Source organism: Neopsephotus bourkii, unplaced genomic scaffold (genome assembly GCF_033783945.1).
Source record: "Neopsephotus bourkii isolate Nb327-2 ecotype Australia unplaced genomic scaffold, CSIRO-AGI_Nbou_v1 NB_1638, whole genome shotgun sequence".
Lineage (NCBI taxonomy): Eukaryota > Metazoa > Chordata > Aves > Psittaciformes > Psittacidae > Neopsephotus > Neopsephotus bourkii.
The window spans coordinates 5,438,396-5,463,526 of NW_026902113.1; the positions used below are offsets into that span (position 1 = coordinate 5,438,396).

At 41.8% G+C, this 25,131-nt stretch overlaps 1 protein-coding gene across 2 annotated transcripts in view; it reads right to left on the reverse strand.

Annotated features, from left to right (window-relative positions):
• Positions 1-25,131, reverse strand: part of EXPH5 (exophilin 5) — a 35,480-nt gene that overhangs the window by 9,098 nt on the left and 1,251 nt on the right. The window contains exons 2-4 of one of the 2 annotated variants that reach the window (XM_061374390.1): positions 8,969-9,126; positions 5,877-6,021; positions 326-374 (exon numbers count right to left, since the gene is read on the reverse strand). In XM_061374390.1, the coding sequence (XP_061230374.1) occupies positions 326-374; positions 5,877-6,021; positions 8,969-9,126 (352 nt within the window). Of the gene's footprint in view, positions 1-325; positions 375-3,021; positions 5,280-5,876; positions 6,022-8,968; positions 9,127-25,131 lie in introns of those variants that run through there. The other variant, XM_061374391.1, reaches the window with a different exon arrangement.

A 25,131-nucleotide genomic window follows, 5' to 3' on the forward strand; every position in this document is an offset into this window, starting at 1 on the left:
GGTTACAGTTGCCAAAATATGTGAGGGTTTTGGCCTAGGAAACTACCCATGCAATTATTCGGTCATTAAGAAAGAACTGAAATGTGATCAGAGCTAGACTTAGGGCTTACCTAAGAAAGCTTTGCATTTGCACAGTTAACAGAGCAAGGTCATTCTACTCCATTCAACAGGTTCACAACACAGACACTTTACTCAGCATTTAAAACAAGAACTGCAAGAATACCCTTTAAACAGGTGTTATATCAACAGCCAAAACAAAGGGGACTAGGTTTTGAAAAATCTGTGGTTTAAACATTGCTAACAATAAAGTTGATAAGCTACTTACCATTGCCATTTCTTCCACTTTGAAAGATGGGCTAGCAGAACTGTCACATCTATAGGCAGAAGGATTTACATGTTGGCTTTGAAAAGAAACATAACGTAATTTTACTAGGTAGCAAATATCCAGCAGTTTCTCTTTAACAACTACTGCAAAGCACCTGAAAAAAGACTCCTCTATGAAGAAACCATCCTTCCCCCCTCAAAAAAATCCTGCTAACAATAAAATGCAGGGGAAATGTACCATTCAGTTTGGCCTTGTCAGCTTGCAAGTGCTGCAGCTGCACAGCCAAAAATGAACTCAGCCTACTGATATCTCAATGCCTGCAACACACATAAAGTAACTGTTTCAATGCAGCTTTATGATAAGATGCTATTACTTCTCTTTCCAAACAACAATAATTTAGTAGGTACTACAAAGTTAGCTTTGGTTGCTTCTAAATCTGTAAGGGGGGGTGCATCTGCAATTCTATTGCTTTTCTCTTCCATTTCACCATGCTCAGATGCAGAGCTGTGCTCTGCCCCTTCAAAGGAGGACAGACAGCAGACTCTTTTCAGTGTGAACTTTGGAACTTAATGCTACTCACCCAAAACAGCCTTTATTTACCAATTTGTAACACATGGTGGAAGGCCAGTCTGCTTTTCTAAGCTATACAGAACTGCAAGGGCTTGGCAGAGACCTGGCTAGAGAGTCTGTGAGTAATGCCGTGGTTAGAACAAGCCGAGAACTACTGAACATAAAAGGTATTCTGTTCTATGGGGTGACCTGCAGACATATAAATACAAAATAAACTAAAGAAACAAGAACAGGACTTGACTTCACTGAGTCTATTCTAGTCTGCAGTTCCTCATTCTACAACTAAGCAAACCCAGGCCCTTCAAAAGCCCTGAAGGAAATGTTGCTCAGCTTGTGTTTATCACCTGCTCTTCCTGGTCTCAGAAACTGTTTTTTCCCAGGAAGTTAGTTCTTGAGAGAAAGTGAAGTAGAGAAAGACAGTTCTGCTCAGTCCTGTTTGTCTCAAAGTCTGTTTGAATGACCTTGTTCTTCAGCTCTTAAAACTTTCTTGTGCTCAGGTAAGACTACTTTATTGTGCTTCAACAGCAAGTATAAACCGGCTTGTTGGCAGGTTCTTTGTGGCCCAGCCTTTCCTCCTGTAGTGCTTTGTCATTTGTTTGCAATGTGCTTGCAGGCAGGGAAGAACAGTTGAAAGGTGCAATTTGTTTTTACTTCTGTAATTGTGAACTGTAAAACCAGGATTCCTCTCTGACATGGGGTCCAACTGAAACCAAAGGAAACAAGCCTGTTGACCTCAGTGGGCTTAGGATCGGGCCAGACAATGTGAATCCAAAATTCCTCATTTTACCTTGTAGCACTGAATATGAACAGTGCTATGTTCATGGTGCTATATTCAGTGGGTTACCACTCCCTGTGAATGAAGTTTACAGAACCCGGACTCAGAGACCTATGTATAGCTCTTCCTTTAAATTAAAATACTACTGAATATGTTTTAATGCTTCTACAACGAATTAAGATGGAAACTTATGTTTCAGATTTTTCACAATGATTTCCTGCAAACCAAGTTCAAGGTAATTCTGTGGCTTAACAAGTTACCTTCATTTTAATTATATGCATAACAAAAATGTGAAAGCTTTGTTAGAAGCTTTCTTCTCCAGCTTTACTGTGCAAAGCTGCTCTGCAGTTCTCCCCGCTTGATGCTGTGCTTGGTGTTGTGTTAATTGCTCCTTGCAATGAAGCTACACAAAGCAGACATGTTAGTTAGAAATGTCTTCTGATAGTCTGGGCAAAAATTACATTTTCATTTGCATCTCTGTCACTATCCTAAATTCCTCCACCTCTTTGTTGTCACTATTCTGTCAGAAATAACTGGTCACTGCACCCTGCTTTATTTTCCTCCCTGCCAACTTACACAGACAAGGTTATTTTAATCTTTTCCCTGTGCCAATCCCTCCGCTTCTCAAACTGCCTCATTATTTCTTCTGAATTATTTCAAGTTTTTTTCAGCATTTCAAAATTAAAGTTTTGCTTCTTCGAGAGAAATACTGCATAATTTTAGGGAAAAGTAATTCAGTTTCGTTTTTGATTAAGGGTATTGAGCAATGTTTACATTATTTTGCACACACATGCACATGCACACAGACACGCATAGCTGTAAACATTATCTATTGTTCATGAACAGAAAAGAAGTTAAATTAATGCTCAAGTTCAGAAATAGTCACCATCAGAAAAAGACTGCTCCCTACGGAAAACACAAAGTTATATTTTATATTTTTCACTTATATAATATGTACCTTTTTAATGACAACCGAATAGAAGGTTAAAAGTAAACGACAATTCTACTTACGAGTATCACTACTGGTAACAACACTATATATCTCAGAATTAAAATCTACTGTGAATTAGTATTTCCACCGAGGCACCTGTCCTCCCCAGACCATCTCCGGGTTGTCTAATGTTAAAGTGCAATCCGTTTTCTTCTATACTGTTCTCACTGGTACTACATAAGAAGCCAGCTAAGCAACAAACACACGATTTAAACATGCTGAAAACACAAACAGCATTTCTTTCCCAGTATGAATCATGCTTACGTATTAGAAAAGAATAAGGATGAATTCAAGAACCCCAAAAACCTTTAAACCAAAAGTGAGCAAACATTTCACTATCTTCAGACTACAGTTACAAACCTTTTATTAGCATCTTCTGTGTCTCCGCATAAGAACACTCTTTTCTGCAGCTTCCATAACTTATTCTCACGGCAAAACACCACTGCAGCTGATGAAACTGTCTCTCCAGTACAGAAAGGACCCTCTAAACTGCCACTAGTATTTATCTATTTCAAAGCTTCTGCCAGTTGGGCTTACTTACAGGATTTACAGTGCTGCCTCCTATTGTGTTTCACTAGCTCTCCAAAATAACTCTACCTGGTGAGAGGCAGATTATTTCAGTGCTTTGCCTATGCATAAGGCAAACCACATGCCAGGGCAACACCTAGAAGAGGGTGGGGGAAGTTTTCGACAGAGAGGCGTGACTACAAAATGTAGCAATCAGCTCAGTTACACGTCAGGATTGACTTGTTTATTTTTCAAGCCGAGCTCGGTAAGAAATCAAAGGCATCTGAGGCGGAGATACAGTAAATTTTCTGTGGAAAAGCCAGGTAAACACATCAGCCAAGCTGATGCAATGAGGAGGCATGGTTAATTTTTCTTCCTTCTTAATTTACCATTTTGATGCTTAGCTTCCACAGCAGAGCCAAGACCTTCCCTTCTGCACTGGCCACCTCACCTTGCAGCAGCATACAACGTCCTTGAAATCTGATTCTCAGTTAGACAAGTGTTCCTTTATTCTGCAGGGAGGGCTGTGGTATGTCCCAGCATAAGGGGCATTACCATGAACAGGAAAGAGGAGGGAGCAGGTGATATGCAGGGACCAGTGTTACAACTTTGCACATTTCTTTTTCCTAACCTGCCTTGCCTTCCCATGTAGGAGAATCGTTACCAGTAAACATCCACAAAGCTAACCTCATGGCCTCTATTCAAACCTCTCCCTAAATCTCCTTCTGCTTTGATACAAACACTCCACAATGGCAAGCTGCTGGCTACAAAACCTATGTATCAGAATCATCATAATTTCTTCAGAGGCTTGTATTCCCTGTCATTGTTTATTACAAGCTGTTCCTTGTCTTAGCATAATGCCACCTAGGAGCCTCAGGCATGGACTGGAGACTCACAGAGTGAAAATCAGCTATTTGTGCCAAAGATATTGCAGCTTCGTACTTAGATTTCATAGCACTGCACAATGCACCTTTATCCGTGATTGCCAGACCCAAGCATTACCCTAAGATGAACACAAAAATGTTTCATTCAAGTGTTGCTGACATATAGGACTATACAGGACAAGCTAGGAGAAAACAGTCAGCCTAAGTAGCCTCAGTGTAGTCTCATCCCTCTGAACAGCAGCTTTAATGGTCATGGCAAGGAAGAGGGATGCTTTTCAAACAGCAGCTCTGGCACTACATATGAGACAATCTTTGGTTCAAACCCAGCTGAAACCAAAGCCCTGATGAAGCATGGAAGACAAAAGCACTGGAGATACACCCTGTTTGTCCAGCTACAGCCAAAGCTGCAAGCCTGCCTCTAGGCTGCCTTTGGTTGGAAATGGTGGGAACTGATGCAGCAGAGCTGCCTGGGGCCACTACTCTCTGCCATGGCCTGGGAAAGCTACGCTTTTCTGTTTTGTATCACAGCCATAGGGCACCAGATCTCCATACACAGTACACTTTATCCTCTTGAGAGAGAATTAGAGTACATCCACTGCTAAGTCTTGAGGCTTTCAAATGCTTAAAGCCAGTGCAGGGAAACCTCAATCCATCCCACTCCTACCAGTCTGATGCCAGTGCCAGCAAGAGATGACCAGAGCCTGAAGGTGGATCACAGGTCAGCAGGAGAGCACCTGAAGAGCAGCACAAAGGAATTCCAGCCACTTCAGCCAGTAAGTCAGTTTCATTAGGGGCCCAGCTTAAATGCCTCTGTGCAGATGCATGTAGCACGGAGAATAAGTAAGAGGAGTTAAAATGTGTGCATGCCTGCAGGGCTATCATCTTACTGGCATCATAGAGATGTGGTGGGGTGGCTACTATGACTGGAGTATTGGAATGGAAGGATACAGACTCTTCAGGAAGGTCAGGAAGAGTAAATGAGGAGGGGGTGTCGCCCGCTATGTCAGTGATCAGCTGGAGCACATGCAGCTCCATGAGATAGGAGATAGGAGCAGCCCCACATTCATAACTCCTGGTCCTCATGGGGGACTTCAACCAGCCTGGTATCTGCTGGAGGGACAACAAAGGAGGACGTAAGCAATCCAGGAAGTTCCTGGAATGCATCTACGATAACTTCCTTCTCCAAGTGAGAGAAGACCCAAAGAGGAGAGGTGCTGTGCTGGACCTTGTTTTACCACCAAGGAGGAGCTGGTGGGGAACGTGAAGCTCAAGGGCAAACTTGGCTGCAATGCCCATGAAATGGTGGAGTTCAAGATCCTTAGGACAGTGAGGAGGGTGCACAGCAAGCTTGCTACCCTGAACTTCAGGAGAGATGACTTCGGTCTCCTGAGGGATGTGCTTGGTACAGTACCATGGGATAAAGCCTGGAGGGAAGAGGCTAGAAGTGTTTAAGGCCACGTTGGATGGGATTTGAACAATCTGGTCTAGTGGAAGGTGTCCCTGCCCATGGCAGGGGGGCTGGAACTAGATGATCCTTAAGGTCCCTTCCAACCCAAACCATTTTATGATGCTATGATTGTGCAAAACCTGAGTAAAATAGATTGAGTCACAAGACTTTAGCTATTATTTGCCACTTAGTCCTCATTCTTCTGACACAGAACAAATAATCTCCTATTACATGACCAAGCAAAATCCCAGTCTTTCCAGTGAACTGAAAGGCAAGAGACTGAAAAAATAATTTTAACAAAGTTTTCTAACAAAACACAGAACAATTATTAGACTTTTTAAAAGCTGGAAATAATGTATGTTCTGATCATAGCTCACCGTGGTTGCTTCTGACTCTGGTTTTTCCTTGATTTTCTAAAGGAGAAAAGCCAAGCAAAAGGTGATCTGAACCCCAGAAAGGAAGCCGAAGTGTTCTTTTGTGCTTGAGGATTTGTGCGGGATGGCATTTTTAGTTCCTTATGATCTAAAAATATTACAAAAATTTGATTTGTTTCAAGTTCTCACAAATGCAGTGTTAAAATATACATTGAAAGTTATGGCTTTGTAAAAATTTTTCCTTTGCTTACCTTTTATGCCAGGCAAATCCAGTTTTATTGACATTTTGGACAGACTATGTGACATGCTGGTTTGTAATGACTAACTAGAAGATTAAAAGAAAGATAAACAGGTCTAAAGATTCAAAAAGTATCATCGGTTTTAGGCAATGCATGTGAGATAGATGAGGCTGCCTTTCAGAAAGTGGTCACCACTCAACCATTTGCAAAGCAGAACTGTTTTAAAATACAGGCAAATTAGACATTTGAAAATTGAGGCACCCACCATCGTTAGTCACTTTCTTTTCACCTTTGTGAGAAATATAAATGTGGCAACCTTGAATTGAATATACTGTGGTTTAATAAACCATAATTTAACTACATAACAGTAATTCAGAATAAGGTGTCTTCTTGTATCATATAATTCTTTATGATGGGATTCCCATAACCATTGAAGCACATTTATTCTGCTGCAACCTGCATGTAAGAACTGATTTTAAAGGCAATATATAATGAATGATTTCTTTGGAAAGGTTAGAATTTGATTTCTTCAAATGGAACACAAATCTATCTCTCTGTAAAAGCAGCCGGCAATTGTCTGTGAAGGAGAGGATGAGCATTGCTCACAGATTAGGGGAAGAAACTGCAGAGTCTGCTATTAATACCTGCCACAGGAAACAGCAGGACATAAGGAAAACAAGACTCAGAAATAAGACACTCAACTTTTTTTGTTTTCTCCATCTTTTCACATACCTGAAACAATACAACAGCCTGAAAATGGCTTATCCAGTGACTGGAGGAGAAAGCAAAGCCAGAAATGAGAGCAAAGTGTCACTGATAACAACAGCAAGGGGCAGCATTTTGGACCTAGTCCAAACTGCAGTAATTCATGTCATGCGTTCAAACCCTGTGTGATGCATAGGTTTCTCTTCAGCAACAATCTCTGTGTATTACAAAATGCTGCATTCTTCCCCTCTTTCAAAGCCTAACCTCTTGGTGGCATTGTTTGACTTGGCAAATCAGGAGAGTCCTTACAGCACTCTGCCATGGACAGGATGGTCTAAGGATGTAGACAGAGGAAGGCTGGTGGGTAGAAGTAGTACCTTTTATTAAGCCAACTTACACAGTTGGAAATATCAGACAAGCCTCTGAGGCACACAGCCCCTTCTGCAGATCTGAAATAGAAACAGCATCTTTCAACATTAAATACCAGAGAACAATTACACAGAGTTTAGTTAGCTAATGCATCAATTAGACCATCTCTGAAAGACAAAAATAGTAGGTAGCTGTGGACTAGAGGGGATATGAGGAAAGACAGAGCTCTCTTCTGAGTAGGTCTGTAGTATCAGGAAAATTTTTAGGATTTCACTTTTCTTTTTCAATGCATAATTCTGCTTCCAGTTGCTACGAAGCACAAATAGAAAGAACTTAATGAAGAACATGAAGAAATGTGAATGGAATAAAAGCATATATAAGGCACTAAAACTGTCTGGATGGAAGATTAGAAAGACAGTACAGAATACCCTGCTTGCTATAGAGACACCATGTTTCTTGTGCATATTAATTTTGTATGGGCAGCAGAACCTGTGAAATAAAGTCTCTGGAAGTTACTTACTGGTCAGCCCAGCTTTCCAGGCTTTGTCACCCATCCTGTCATGCCTTTAGCCCAGCATTACCAAGAAGAGTTTTCCACTGATACAGTCAAACCTCTCCCTAAACCCAGATCACCTACTTATTCCAAATGTCGTTTAGGTGCTTCTAGTTTCTTTAGGAAAACTAGATTAAAAAGTCTTCTTGGGTTGGTTTTAGCTTGGATAATTTTGTTCTATAATAGCTGGTAGAGGGCTGTGTTTTGTGATGACAGCACTGTTGTTAACACAGGAATGTTCTAGTTACTGCTGGGCAGTAACTAAAGGGTCAAAAACTTCCCTGCTGCCCACAGCACCTCACCAGCAGTAGGCTGGGGGAGGAGAAGGATTTGGGAGGGGACACAGCTGGGACAGCTGACCCCAGCTGACCCAAGGACTGTTCCACACCATATGGCATCATGCTCAGCATAAAACTCAGGGAAGAACGAAGAGGGCACATTTGGAGTAATGGCATTTGTCTTCTCAAGTAGCCATTACACATGATGGAGCCCTGCATTCCTAGAGATGCCTGAACATCTGCTTGACTGTGGGAAGTGATGAATGAATTCCTTGTTTTGCTTTGCTTTTGGGCATGCCTTTTGCTTTACCTGTTAAACTGCCCTTATCTCAACCTCTGAGTTTTCACACTTTTACCTTTCTGATTCTCTCCCCTGTTCCACTGGGGAGGGTGTGAATAAGCGCCTCCATGGTGCTGAGATGCCAACTGGAGTTAAACCATGATATTTTTGTGCAAAGTAATCATTATTGCTTTGATTGGGAAACCACCACTATATTTACTAAAATTACAGCAACTTCATCTTGATTAAGAAAGAAATCTTTTACAGTGATGACAATCAATCACTGGAACAACATTCCCAGGTACACAGTGGAGTCTCCATCACTGAAAGTTTACAAGATGCGACTGGACAGGGTGCTAGATAATCTCATTCCAGGCTTCCTTTCTCATAAAAGGTTGAACTAGACCATCTTCCAACCTGGGCCAATCTATGATTCTGACTATGGGATAAGAACATCAGGGATTTTCTGTTGTGACTCCCAGCTGTGTTTTTAACAGAATTGGCTTAAAGAAACAGTATTTTTGAAATACACCTTTGGTAAAACTTTGACATGAAAAGAAAACTCACCGTCGTTTCAGAAACTCCTTAGCTACTACACTGTGAAATCCAAGACACTGGCTCGGTGACCATTATGGTAAATATAGATAAGGAAATGGAAAAATGCAACTCACCAGTGTTTCTGCTCTTCCTTAGCTGATGTTCCAGTGGTGGTTTTAGCATCCTATTGACATCAACATAATTGTGAAATTTTTGTCTTTGCATTTCTTGAAACCATTCTCCGGTCACCCCCTGCAGCCCCGTTTCAGACTTCCTTCTCTTCAGAAGTTTGCTAGAAAGGAAAAAAAACGAACAGTAAATTTTTAAGCCATTTTTGATATTACAGGCACATCATTAGGAACTCTCCCTGTTGTTCATTTAAGTATTTACAGTATATTTCTACACGTAATGACTTTTAAAAGATACAGTGGGACATGATACATTCACAGCAATCACACAAAAGTTTTAGTGACAGCAGAATTCTCCATCTTAACAATGAGATTATGTGACCGAATTAAGTGGACTACTCATATGCTTGCAACATTCTCTGCCCTGAAGAAGTGCATCCTTATTCCTTGCAAAAATGAGGTAATAATTCAGAAGCATTATAAGGCTAATTGAAAGTAAGATTAAGTTCAGTCAATAATTGAATTAGAATAAGTAATAACAGTGCAATTCTTGAAATATTTATTCACTCATTTAACCAGAAGCAGTAACAAGAGGAAACTCACTGAAGGCCCTGACAGTGAGGTGCCCACCACACATTTTCTTTGTAAAGGAGAGTATTAAATTGTGAACTCAGCTAAGAGGTATTCATGCAACATGTTCAACAAGTTTATCACTTTTTCCTCTTGCCTTGTTGCATAGTGATTCTGCCTCTGTTTGGTAGCTATGGAAGCAACTAACAATGAATATAAATGTTCTGCCACACAGAGGCAAAGCCTGAACAAATTACATGCGTGTGGCTGCAACTGAAGAAGCTCTTTAATAGCAAGTTTGGGTTTTAGACCAAGAGGTCACAGGAACAAATGGTTTATCTGGACACAAAAGAACAAGGCACAGTTGCGAAGGAGTTGGAACACTGCAACGGACATGCAAAGTTACTTGCTTTCAAATTACATTACACAAGTGCCTGAAGTACAGATGCAAACACAGCAAATCCACGCCCCAAGTGATTGTGATGGCAACAGAACAAGACTTCGTGCACAGCCTGTAGAGGTAATGCCAATGTTTTGGCAAGGCTTTCATGTAAATCTTCCACCTTAATCAGTGGTAAAGCCCATGTCTAGGCATACAGATGCTCTCAGAGAACATAAATTACTTCAGTTATCAATTTAAATTAAAAACATATTCTCTGAGACAGCACTACTTCATGAAACAAACTTAAAATTAAACATCCAGTCTGGAAACTGATGTATTTCCATCTGGAACTGATGCAGGGGATGTTGTCTGTACTAGCACCTCCTATTCATCTCATGGCCTCTGAAGAACACGAGAGCAGGAGAGAGACATTTTTGGTACATGAGTAAATGTTTCCCTTGCAGAAGACTACACAGACACATGCACAAGTCCTAGCCATTTGCAATAAACTTATTACAAAGGCAAAAATGTTAATCATCACAGATATTACCACACCATGGGAGTGACTAAACACCATAAACGCCATCTGCAGCACAGACAACAGCCTAACAGTAATGGGAAACAGCAGGAGGTGATGAACAAAGTGCTCTCAAGCGCCAACTTCATGACCTCACTCTTGTGGCCGTAGCAAAGGAGATCCAAGAGGGGTAAAAGCACACTACCAGGCATGAGGTGCTCTGGGAGCCGCTGCGGGCACAGCCTTTGCCCGGAAAACAAACCCTGGGCCTCTTTGGAGTGCCCACATGGAGACCACCTCGCACAGCCGAGCCCTGCGGTGTTTCAAACCCCACCCGGGACACCCCAGGGCTCCTTCGGACGGGTCGCTCTGGACCCGAGCTCCCGGGGCTGCCGGCGGGGCGGTACCAGGCGCCACCTGACGGCGGCAGCCGGGGTGACACGGGCGCGGTGCGGAGCGGCAGGTCACCGCCAGCACCTCTGCTGGACGGGAAGGGAAACACCAAATCCCACCACGCTTACTTCACCTTCGACCGCATCAGCAGTTGCATGAACATGCCTTTGGCCGAAAAACGTATTAAAAATGCTGCACAAACACAGACGTTAATACTTAAACCCTGTAAAGTCTTTACTGGTACATGCTTGGCATTATCCGGAATTATTATCTGTGAATGTGCTGCTTTGGAATTGTGCTGTCATCCCCCCTGACTCGTGAAATAATGCCTTTAAATTGCTTGTGCATATTTATATTCACACACGCACATGCAAGCCCATGTATTGAGCTCAACAGATGTAGTTATGTGAGTACCGAATAATATTAATACGATACATCCTATGTAATTGTGATATCGCATGACTATTACATATTTCTCATTTGTGATGACTCCCAGCCAAACCACATCATTTCCCTGTATGCCTGCTCTGTCAAGTCTGCATGCCCCCTCATGATATTAAGGAACGACAGTTTTGAACTGGAGGAAAGCCTGTCTCAAGAAACAATTACAGCAGAAGATGGTATCTACAGTCAGTATCGCAATGAGCTTGCCTTTAAGGCAGCGCTATTGTTACTTGGATTGCAAATTGTGTATTGAGACACTGCTCTGTAGGAGTGTCAAAACACCTAATGCCCTCTAAACCAAACGTACTAATCCTGCCTCCCTGCCAGCTCCATCCAACCCTCCTCCTCATTTCTCTACAGCCACTTTGGACACTTGGAGGAACTTCCTTCTGAGAGAAGCCAGCATCATTGCGACTGGGAAAAGCACCTGTAAACTGTTGCAACTTTAACATTAAAGGCAACTCCACTCCCAGGATAACTTACAGAAGACTACTCCACAAACTGGAGGAGGTAGCAATCCTAAGGTAGCCTCACAGGCTACATCTCATTACCTTTTCCCATCTATTATCCTACACTAATCCTTCACTAATGAATCACTCGGGAGCAATTCCTTTGCACTGTTTTTAAAAACATCTCTTCCTTATTGGCACAAGGATGTCCCACTATTTCTTACACAGACATCTCCAGGGAAAAGTTAACCTAAATGTTTGTATGTACTAGACTTTCATGTGGGTTATCATAAATGTTGTGAAAAGAGCTGTAGCCTCCCTTTGCCACTTCCTGTTAAGATTATAAGGAGCTTTAATTGCTACTGTAAGAGGAAAGGTATTTTCTCTACCATCTTCATCCTGAATATAAAGCAGAAGGCAGGTGTGCGTGTGCGAGGTAGCATAAACTGCGTTGCCAGATAGGATGTCTGGGGGCATCTCTGCCAGGGGGACAGGGGACAGAGGACTCAATCCCAGTACGCCAAAGCAGAAATGATGTTTTCTATTGATTTCAGCCAAAGCAGGATCTGGCCCTAAAGGACTCTTAGCACACCCCTCATGAGAGAACATACACACAGCAACCACAGAGCATGAGGAACTGCGCTGGGTGAGCGTGATAAGCAGACCAGTATTTGCTCATTGGATCAAAGCAATCCGTGTCTGAGAATGCAAGTCTGAAAGGACTGCGGATAGAAACACGGCCAAAAGCATAGATAAAAACTACAGCAGGACACATAATTTGCCAAAACAGATACCTAAAACAAGCTTATGTTATTTTGTTAGTATTCTTTACTTTTTCAGTGAGAAAAGGCTAGAGATGTTAAATAATAGTGCCTGAAGAAGCAGTTTGTTCCTAATTTTTTTGATTCAGTTTACCACCTTCCCCCTGCTTTATAAGTTATGCTGCCCTGGTGAAGTGTGCATCTCTATCATTTCTCTGGCCAGTTAATTTTCTAGAAAACTCTGTTATCACAGCCACGGGTGGCTCTAAAATGCATACGCAAGAATATTTTCTTATAGTTCCCTTACGTTTTATAAAAATAATTCAAATACATTCAAACCATCATCTTCTTTGAAAAATAGAAGTATTACTGACAATGGCAAAGACTACCACAGCTGAATTAATCAGAGGAAATTACCATCTGCCATTTCATATAAACATGTAACAGCAATAACAACAACATTCTGGTTTCCAAGGTGCCAGAGATGCTCTTGTGACAGGTTAATCCTACCAGGAAGAAAAATAATGATACATGAAGCTGAGATACTCTTTCCTAGCACATCAGACACACAATAGACCTATTTTCTAAGGCTGACTTGCTCATATATTTTTACTCACATTAAAGCAATATTTGATTTTTTTCTTTCTTACTGTTTTCTTTTGGCTACTGTTAATAAACTAAATCAGCTTCATTATTACATGTAAAGCATTATGCAAAAGTAGGCGAATCAGAGAGGAAAACTGACTCCCATGTTTTGGTTGTGCACATTACAAAACAATGTAAAAAGATCTAACTGAAAGCGCGCTTATTTTTTCTTCAGCTTTTTTATTTATAAACTTAAGAATTTCTCCAGTAATTCTCTGGAAAAAACAAGGTTTCCTCTATTTTGATGAGCAAAATGTTGTGTTGGCAATAATGCTTGAATCTCATCTGCTAGACTGTTGCTAATCAACCACTCCAATTTAGTTTTCCCTTCTACCAAAATACTAATTCTCTATCTAAGTTTTCATCCTTTTCATTAGTACTACTGCATCTGTCATTTTTGTTATTATGCATTGATTTTATAACGCTCATTAACCCACTAAGTTGTTTTCAGAAGATGTAATAGTCTGAGTATGTAACCAATAAAACTAAAATTGCGTACGGGCAAAGAGGATGTGCCACAACAAGGAAGACCAAAGAGTGTGTTGATTCAGTGCTTCTTTCTGACCATGACCCAAATACCAATAAATGTAGTGGAAGGACTTTCACTGTTCTGAACAGGCACCAGGCCAGGCTTCTGGAGAGTCACATAGTGGTGACACCCCTGGATGGGAAGGAGTAATTGGAAGTGTTTTCAATCCCACTTTGACAGGCATATCAAGTGGCCAGCTCACAATTAACCCTAAAGATTTAGAATTAGGAAACATGCAAAATCAGGAGATGGAAGCATGGAGGAAGTGAAAAGGGAATTAATTTTCTCTAGTTTTTCCTCCCAGATGTACTTTTAATAGGCAGAAGTACTTCAAACACAAAGATACCCCTTCTATACATGATTTTGACACCCACCCTTTCAAGCAGCAAGTAGCGCTACTTGAGCAGGTAGCTGCAAACAGTAAATGTAATTTCCCAGAACACTTTTCTGACAATAGACATCAGATTCACACATTAAGTCCCTTCATGTGTGTCAGGGATACAGGTAGTGAATATGTGAGTTAAAGGCTTCTTGCTGAAGTTCCACCTCATCTGCTCATGGGGAATACCCTTCCATTTCCACCTTTCTTCTTTTTAAGTAAAAAGTAGAAGAAATCACAAGATCTGACATTATTACAGCAGCAGAAACATTCTTTTAAATTAAAGCTGATCACCTGCTTTAGGATAGCCTAATAGGGTGGCAATGTGGGTATTCATTGCACACAATCCACAGTCTTTCCACTCTATAACTCACAACATCTTCTGTGTCCACAATTTTTAACTTAACCACCCTCTGTATAGGGGCTAAGTTACCTCTTTTTTCCCCCAAAGCATTAACTTGTCATATTAAGCTGCATGAAATGAATACACTGCAGCTGACTTACTCTAGCTGTTATTTTCCTTCACTGAGTCTAACACTCCATTTCTCCTTGAAGCTTTTGCCTGTTCCCCTGGGCGAGAGCACAGATTGACATTTTCCTTGAAACAGAAACCTAGGGAATGTTGTAAGGGCAAGGATGAGGTTCATTCTCATCCTGACCACATAACCGCTCTCTGCGCTGGAAGCTCAAGAATCAGAGGTTCTCATTAAAGCTCAGAAACTAGGAGCTCAATGACTGTCTTCATAAAATTGAGTTTTTAAAGAACAGAGCATTGAAAACTGGAATCAGCGGATTAACAACCCACCTCAAGCTGTAACAATGCCTCAAAACATTACTTTTAACGTGAAGCTATTTCTGTAGCAGCTACCCTGGTTTTACAGTGAAAACATTATTTCAGCCCTGCTGGAGCAAATAGAAAGGGCTGTAAGTATGCATCTTTTAATTAAGTTTATACATACTTAGAGTATGAAAGCTTATAGTCCTTTGTGCAGCTGGTCAACAAGAGTGAATGAGGTAAAGTACCTCTAGTCATGTCACAGCTGTTGATGACTCCCCAGTTTGGGCTGACTCTGCTATTTCCTCTACAGTGAGTGCAAAATAGGGGGAAGCTCCATTCTGAGAATGTTTTACAGCTGATTTACAAACTGTCTGTACAGGCTGCAAATAACAAGTGAAAAAAAAAGGGTGTTACTTTATTATGCTGTCAATACTCACAAGCTACCTACTAATATTATATGGTAATAACAAAACAAATCCAAGATGCAATGGAAAATAAAGCTACCTATCATTTTGAAAGTGTCACATAGCTTCTAAATGGTAGTAATTAATGTCTTTAATGAGATGACTTCATTAGTAGGAATTTCTATTAGCATTAACATATGCTAATAGGTGCAATGGATATAATTCTCCATGTAAATATTCTGATTTGTTTGCAGGGACAAATATAGTCTAAATCCAAAAACAGGAATAAGTTTTGGGCTCCTGAATTTCTGTCCCGGAAATGGTACACAGAAATACAGATATACCCCATGTGTGCCACACAATGGGTTGGAAGGCTGTGGATCGGGTTTTCTTAGGTCTCTCAATAAACCTGAAGCTAATGGTTAACAGCAGACATATTTACTCTACCAGGGTAGAGCTGCTAGTTGATTGTGAGACCTTTTATAAATATTGATAGCATGCAAAGAGACAGCCATCTACACAAGTAATTCACAGCACAGCATTAAAAATTTAACTGCCTTACAAAGACATACAATACAGATGCCATTTCTCATGTTTTTGTATGACTTTCTATGCGCAAAACCTTTTCTAGGTAACTATAGGAGGAGAAAAACATGAAAAGAGACACAGGCCAGTTGAGAACTCTGAATGAGGGGAATTGGTTTCAGATTAAGACCAAGGTCTCCCCCCGGCAAGCAGGTTCGTGTGTGATAGTGCATGGGTCTAGACAGAGTTCTAAAGCTGAGAGGCTCCAGACTGGCTTAGACATTTATCTGTACAGAGCTAAGCTTGAAGCCTTGGGTTCTCAATTTGCAGTCTCAGATAATTGTGCAGTCTCACACAGAGCTGTGTTAATAGTTTTGCTCAATAGGAGACAGAAGGTCAGAGTGTACCTGCACACAGTTTACGTATTATTCTAACACTACAAAAGCCTCATTCACATTACTTTAAATTAATGTAAGCTCTACAAGCTCACACAGTGGATGTTTCTCATTTGGAAATACAATGCTTATATGCTTACACAGATCCTCTGCTGTAGTATCATAGTATCTCATAATTTATCACAACTCTTTCACTGGCAATAGAAATATTATACCAAAATAATATGTTAAATATAATATTTATATGTATACAATTTTGCATAAAATATGTATATATTTAAGAACATAGAAGTTTATAATGCAGGAGTAAATAGACGTCAGAGCAACCCAGCCACACTGTTGCTTTACTTGGTTGCAGCTCTGCACTCAGGCCCCTATACCTAGAAATCCAAAAGATATGGAAAGCAGAAATACTTTAGTTCCTCAATTCTTCCAACCACAAATTAAGCTGTGTGTAATTTACATGTATTCATAAAAGGTAAACAGACCACACTTTTCATCATTTAGCTTTTGTCTTGTGGTTTTGATGTGTTTGGTCACAGTCTGGTACCGGTACATATACCTATTTGATTCTGTTAAAAAGAATATGTGCAGTTCTTATAAAAAGAATATGTGCAGTTCTGGTGTCCTCAACATAAAAAGGACATGAAACTCTTGGAACAAGTCCAGAGGAGGACCACAAGGATGATCAGGGGACTGGGCACCTCCTGTATGAAGATAGGCTGAGAAAGTTGGGGCTGTTCAGTCTGGAGAAGAGAAGGCTGTGTGGAGACCTCGTAGCAGCCTTCCAGTATCTGAAGGGGGTCTATAGGGATGCTGGGGAGGGACTCTTCATTAGGGACTGTAGTGATAGGACAAGAGGTAATAGGTTCAAACTTAAACAGGGGACATTTAGATTGGATATAAGGAGGAAATTCTTTCCTGTTAGGGTGGTGAGGCACTGGAATAGGTTGCCCAAGGAGGTTGTGAATGCTCCATCCCTGGCAGTGCTCAAGGCCAGGTTGGATGAGGCCTTGGGTGATATGGTTTAGTGTGAGGTGTCCCTGCCCATGGCAAGGGGGTTGGAACTTGATGATCTTAAGGTCCTTTCCAACCCTAACTATTGTATGATTCTATGAATATAGTTTCTGGTGAGTATAAAATGCAGCCACTGAAATACAGCCTGTTACATTTAGCAGTGTTAACAAAATAATCCAGCTGCAAAGGAGGATTAGAAATGCATTTCACATGAACATTTAGATGCACACATCCTCAGGAAAAAGTCCCAATTTCTCCCTACTTGCTTTAATGCATTTCTCACACGAAATATGTAAACTGTGAAACTTTTAGGACCATCAGGCCCAGGAAATGAAGTAATTTTTCAGTTTAACACAAGTACAGGAAAGGCTGAACTGAGTCAGTCCTCAGTCTATATAGTCCTGTGTTAAAGTTATGGAACACAGAAAAAAAGGGGGTCTCTGTGTCCAAAGCTCAAAACTTTGTTGGGCCAAACTCTACTTGATTTGAAAAGTAGATTAAAAGAGCAAAAAGATTTTTAAGGATGATTAAATTCAGTACCACTGGCAAGCCCTAAACTTTACAGAAGAAAAGGAGATGGACGCATGCAACGTTTTTCAGATGCTGTCAAAACAGTATCTGATACAAACCAATGAACATCTGCTGAAGTCTTGACGTACAACCCAACAAGCTTTGCTCTCAGCTGTTAGCCAGGCCTCTCCAAGAGGTGCAAGTGCTGCATGTCTAGATGGACCCAAGAATCTGAAGTACTGCAGGGACCAAACCCAGCAAATGTCCACTGCCTTGGACTACACCACAGAAAGCACATGCTGCAGTCTTTGAGAGAATTACAAGACATGTATAACCTGAGCCCACCACTGGAGCATGGCTATGCCAGTACCGGGGGAGATATCCAGCCACTCTGAGTATGAACCAGACATGCTCCTGTGAAGCATCTTTTTGACTTCCCACCACAACTGATTTCATGTATCTGAAATACGTTCAGGACTTTAACGTGTTGGGTCACACGGTGTAGAAGCTGCCAACACCTGAAAACATTTCTGGGGTCCTCCCAAGGCTACTTGCTGCAGACTGATAGTTATTCCTTTCCTTACAGCAGTGCCAGCCAGTGTGTGTTACACTTTACTGCCATTACCGTCCAGAGCCTCAGAGACTCTACTGCACGTGCCACTGGCATTACAAACACCTTTTAATAGATATATATTAGGAAGCTGAGCTGAAGTGAGCGTAAACATACTTTGCTGATGTTTTCAGCATTTCAGGCAGTTCTCCATGCACCTCCATGATTTTTTGCTTACTTATTATGAGAAGCTGTCTTCTTCCACCTGATGGCCGGTTCCAATTCTCATTAATGTCAATTATTATTTTAACTTCTGCACTTGAATTATAGAGGAGACAGAGGGTGTTGAGAGCAAAGAGACATTACTGTTGGAAAGGACAAACCTGGGAAGTGCACAGACTTCCTACAAAGTGCATAAGTCCTTAACTGGGTCACAATTCCATAGAAGACCTAAAAAAATTGAACTGTTCTGCATTCACTATTCCAGAATAATGTACTGTTGTGTCTGACCTACTTATTCTTGAAGCCTGGCCAATTTATCAACATAAACAACGCTTAAATTAATTCTACTTTCACCTTTAAGCTTGGACTTAGAAAATACCCATGGCCTTAATAGTAAGCCTTGGCTTAAATATCATCAGTCTCAACAAGTACCTTCTTTCTGGCAGCCCCAGTGACATCAGCAAGTGGGCTAGATAATAATAACAATAACAAACATTGTGATTTTAATTTTTACAGTATTTTGTCATTAGTTTGAACCCTGGCAGAAAGGCTTTGTGTTCGAACGAGCATGGGTGAAAATGCACTGTGTCCTTCCCCCTCCTGCCGCTGGGGCCAGCACTGGCATAGCAGAGCTGGTGGCCCTGCAGAAAGCTGTCATGAAGACAGCCAGGGGCCTCAGCAAGGGCCACCCCTCTGCCTCTGGGAGCTGCTTTTAAACAGAAGCTGTCCCACTGGGCCTTGCCCCAGCTGCAGCCCCAGATGTGTCCCTTGAACCCCGGGCTGATGTCCCAGCCTGGCCTCAGCCTGACCACTGCACCCCTGGCCTGCCCGGCCACCACAGGCCTGCAGCTGGCCCCGGGCACCATCACCAGCCCTGACCCTGACGTGACTTCACAGCATGACCCTGGCCCTGCATCATCACCACAGCCCTGCACCACAGTCACCGGACTGTGGAGGTCATGGTTACCCTCACCAGGCCTGATCCCTGCCCTGGCTCACCTCCAGCACCTGGCCTTTGCCCTGCACATCTGCACCTGTGGCCCTGGTAACATGAAGAAAGAAGAAGTGCAGGTAGTGCACAACCAGACAGGCTCTTCCAAGCAGAGCTAACCTAGAACTTGCTTCCAGGTCTCCACCACACACTCCGGTCCCTGCCACTACACACACTGTAAAAGAACCCTGCTCTCAAACATGAAGAAGCTCAAAGCTTTGGAGGAAAGGACTGACCTTTTGTAACACTGAAATGAGTTTGCCATGAAACGATAAGACCAACAAGCTGGCAGCGATGCCAGTTCAGGCCTTGTTCTGTAGACTTAAAACTGGAGTTACACCACAGACTTTGGTTTAGTTAACTTGAATGCACAGGGCTGAAACCAATATAAAAAATGGCATGTGAAGCCCCAGGTCTTAACTCCAGGCCCCACCACAAAATAGGATTATTAAAAACTAACGATGAGGAAAAAACCTGATACTCAACCAATTGCCTTTGGTTACAGTACCCCCATTGGAACAAGTGGAGTCCCAAAGCGGGATCATTTATGACAGAAACCATTTACCAAAACGACCAAAGGTTTTAAAGTCACAATCTTCCCTGACATTTTTTTGTTTCTATTTACATTTCTTTAGCATATTAGTGCTTCAGGGCTGCAAGGACCTGTTTTCATCAGTGTTTACAAACCACTAAACATGCCCTGGCACAGTATCAGCAGTAAATAATAACAATATCACCTCCACAAACAAGAGCACTTGTGCCATGAAACATCCCGGGTGGAGTATCTCTTATGAAAGAATTTCTTTATTAATGCTTTGCTCAGGGAGGCAGCTCCACTGGAGCAACGATGTACACAAGCAGTGCTGTCCTGGTGTCCTGCCTGCTCTCCTCACTCCTGCAGCTTACAGGTATTTGGAGTTGATTCTAAGAAGTCTTTGTCATTATAAGAAGTTGGGCCCCAATCTAGATCTCTACACCCAGTAAGTTATTCCTAGTCTCCAGGAGGCTTCCAGAGGGCCAACAGGACTTCCTGTGCAAATAAACCAAAATAGGCTGCAATATCAGACCCCCAAACTGCAGGCATGACAAAATCACTGAAGCATCAAGAGGGCGCCGAGTATGTCTGCACCCCTGCAACAAATGCCTTCCAAGGTAAAAAAATACATTCCTCAGGCAGTGTTTAATTCCCACCTTCTACTGCCAGAGCCATGACAGTAAATGGCAGTCAAGAGAATACAAGGAATTAATTGCAACAATGGACTCTGTAAATGATCCACCATAAGGCTGTGAGAACAGTAATGTTCCTGTAACAAATAACTGCATCGAAACGATTTGTTGTAGAGGCTGTCTAAAAGAAAGTAAGGAGGGGATTCATCTTTCCCACAAGAATCGTATGTTGTTAATGGGTCACCAGGAGAGGAGTGGTGAGTGGCGCTGACTGTACCTTCCAATTAATTTCTTTTGCTTTTCATCTTTAAATTTGAGGGTAAATTAAAACAAACCTCTCCTTTGCTGCCATCTGTTCTCACAGTCATAAGTCTGTCATAAATCATAGATACTACACAAATAATATTAATAAAAAAGCATAAATCAACCTGGAAATAAGCAAAACAAAGCAAAGGGAATGAGTGCTCTTCTCTCCCAAAAGCTCCATTTCCCTTTCCTCTCTTTTCCAATTCCTAGTCAAAGACAGGGGCTGATGTCTAAGATGTGTTTTAGAGTCGGTCATTATTTTTTTTTTTTTCATATTCTTCCTACTGAATAAATAAAAAAAGGTCCTTACACAATACGGGCATAGCTACTTCTCAAAACATGATCTAGCAGGTAAAGGGCTATTCAGGGAGGTAGGTCCATTTCCCTGTTCAGTGGCTCAGTCTCTCTTATTTCCAGTGTCTCACTTGAAAGTGAAGAAAACAGTAAGTCCCTTTTTCTCAAGGATTAATAAACTGACACAAGGCTATTTTATATAGTCATAATAGGAGCATTATATAAAATAGTCAAATCTCCTAAATTAAAGTTAATAATAAAAGAATTCAGAGCTCTTCTGCCCTTTTAGATTCCCTGTTTATCCACAGCTCTTCTGCTGTTCCCAACTGTTCATTCTTTGGACAACCTGCAAATCTACCAGCTGCCTGTTCCCATATCACAACCACGTACCTGCTGCCTCTTTTAAGTGCCTGGCTCCATGTCTCCTGGCTCCTCTCTTCTCAGCTGCTTTCTCTGTCCTGGTGCTGTTTCAGTGGTGGAGGTACATCTCTGCACCCAGTGCTCTGACAGGCTGAGGCATCGAGGCCCCAGAGCTGACTGGAAAGACACCTGCTTGGGCACTGTCCGCCTTCCCACAATGCAGAAGGAGGAGCTGCCTCGGAGATAAAAGGCAGAAGCTCCACCTCTGTCTCCCACAGCTTCACGCCCTATTGCTGCTGAACCTTCCTAGGGGACTGCCAGTCCCTCTGCTACCTGCAAGGCTCTGAAGTGCTCTTCTGCAGAGATGGGAAGCAGCCAGACTCCCATGTCACCTTTCCCCATTGGCTTCTTGGGGAAAGGACAGAAAGGAGAAGCACCTACAGGTTTGTTAAGCCTTTGGGACCTGGGGCTCTGCATGCAAATATCAGCTGTCAATTCTTTTTTCACTTCTGTCCCTAGCAGCTACAGAACAAAGCTTGAGAGCACGAGCTGGGTGCACCCTGAAGCCTTGAAGCCAGAAATCAATTAAGACCTGAAATGTTTTTATATCATTATTTTCAGGCCCATTACATTACATATGGGAAGTTGACCTGTGGTACTAATAACTGTGCCTACAGCAAGTATTCACCGTGTCCTTACGGAAACTGAATTGTTTGGGAGCCATCTGAACATGATACTACCCTCTGAACATGGATTCCTCTCTATCACCTCCTGGGCATCTAACTTCCTTGTCAATTCCCCCTGGGCGATTGAAATATTTGAAAGAAGGAACCTTCTTCCACAAGCATCTACAAAATCATCAGTTTCATTAACCAGGCTTACTAAAATAGCATTTTGTGACTTGAGTTGGATTTCTGTCTTATTATAATTATTATATGCTATTATTATAATGGAACAGTGCATGTATATTGTTCTACAGACTATATTCCATTTTTAATCTCACACTAATGCTCATGATAAATGAAGTTTTCTCCAAGTTGATATTACGAATGAGGCTGGGTTTAATGAACAAGAAAAAATACTGAAGCTGGGTGTTACACAAGTTCAAAACTAATGTGTATCTTTTCTTTTAAATTATTAAGTACGCTATTAATAAGTTTCTAAAGTATTTTTCAGTGTATATGGCAACGAACACTCATGCGAGTTATATCAAAGCTGACTGTTGCTGCCCCTCTGAATCTGTTTCGTTGGAGGAGTCCGGTACGAATGGTTTGCCGCTGCTCTCCAAAGCTACCGCTGAGGCGAGCCACGAGAGGGCAGTGGTAAGGAGAAAACAAGAGGACGAACGCAATCCTGGGAACCAGCAGCCCGGGGCGCATCCGGAGCTCGGAGCCCTGTCAGTACCATGAGCAAATGAAAGTCCAACAGGCCACACAGTTCATTTCTGCATAAAAGGGAAGGGAAAACTGAAATGTCTTCCCAGCCAGTCTTAGAGGTCTGAAGCCTGCCAAGGGAACTGAGAAAGGACCAACGGTACCCAGAGGATGTGCTGGAGCATCAGGAGAAACAGGGAGAGACAGCATAAAGTGGAGCCCACAAATGTGCACGATTGACCACATAAGCCACATGTTTCTGCTCCACACAAAGGCTATGGAAAGAAAGAGAAAGGGAGATAGAGAATGGTTATATAAAGCAACTGGTCTTTTCCCAGAGAAGGCCCCCAAAATGCATTGAATTTCATGAAGGTGTGGGCTGTCAGTGAAGAGAGATGCAGTGGTTCTATCAGGTTTCCAGTGTAGCTAAGCCGGAATAAAATAATAAAATATATATTTGTCTGGAAACAATTACTGTTACAATTCACTTAAGGAGGTCAGTATTTCACGCTGTGTTGCAACACATTTCTGCTTATGTGAAAATCTGCTCCCCTGAACCATGGCTGTCATCTGTTGAACAACCATGCAGGATGTCAGATTTCATCTTTTGATCTTATTTCTGATTGTGTCTTTCAAAATTAACTGGTGTTAACATTTCTTTATATAACAAATTAAGCTTGCAAAAAAGAGAAAAGCCTCCTCCTGGATTTTTTGTTTTGTTTTGTTTTTGTTATTCTAGAGTTGTATGTGGGAATGAATTTCAATTTTTCATTGATCTTTTGAGAGATTTGCAGACAGGTACGTGCTTGCTCGTATGACATCAAACAGCACACATAAGATCAGTGCAGTCATTAGCACCTGACTTGTGGTCTGCCAGCAAATGCTTCATTCCCTGTCAGTCCAGCCTAGATTGGTCTATACAGGGACATGATATATTGTAAATTAAAATGGTCACTGAACAAACTTGACCAGTGAGCCCACTGGTTATTACTGACTTGCTCCCTGGCCCTGCCCAGATCCAACTAGCCCTTTCAAAACCATGCTCAAGAGCAGTTTGCCGGACAACTCACTTCAGTGACCTTATGCAAAAAAAGTAGTACTGATGAGACTCCTCCTTCCATTCCACAGCATCTCCTATATGCCTCATTTGATTGGCAGCATAAATCAAACAGCTTCAAAATCACCCTTGGAAAGCACCCCAGGAGTAGGCTGCCGCAGTGCTTTTATTCTAAAACTTCTGAACTGAAAATAGAATGTGTACAAAGTTAATTATCAAAATAATAGTAATAAGTGACATAGAGCCAAGGGGCAGGCACATGGGACCAAGAGGAGGAAATGCAATTTGGGTTAGAGTCTCTGAAGCTCACTGTGGTCATATAGGAACTGCAGGATTTGGGCCTCCAGGGTGATCACTGTTGTTATTACTCAGATTATAGTAGCACAGGGCAAATGCACACAGCCTGGAAGCCGTCTGCTCCTGATGAGAGTCCCCTGGCCTGAAGAGCTTACAGTCTAAATAAGACCAGGTAGACAAGTGGAGTGAGAAAGAAAGCATTTTTATTAGACCCAAGAGAGATTAAGAAACTTGCCCAAAGACACACATACAAAGCCTTTGACAGAAACAGGGTTTAACCTAGATTTCACTATGGCGCCTTGATTCATGAACATTTCACCTATCTTCTGCTCGATGTCTAAATGCCTCTTCAACTGAGATTTAAAGTAGACTCCATCTCAGTAAACCATCACCAGAAACATCCTATTATACCATGTTTGACTGTTTTTGCACAAGGAGAGACCACTTTTATTTAGAAAGTCCCAAGTTCACAGACAGAGAAACACAGACAGAGAAACAAGTACAAATTCGGGGGGACGTGAAAGCCTCAAGTTCAAGAACAGGCTATTGTTTCACAAGCCTCTCCATGGCACTAGAAGCCTCACTGCATTTGCTCCAGCTTTAGTCTCTCCCAGGGTTTTAAACTTGCAACTATCCAGCTATGTAATTCTTGATACCCAGCAAAATATTCTTCTTTTTGGGGGGTCATAATGAGAAATTAGCCAAAGAAAGAAAGCTGATGCCAAATTATGGACACAAGAATTTGCCAAACTTAACTCAGTCTAGGTTCACATGCTGCAGAAAGCTAAGACCGAGTTTTGGATTAAAGTCAGTGTTGACATCTAATGTTTAACCATGCCCATCATAAAAGCCAC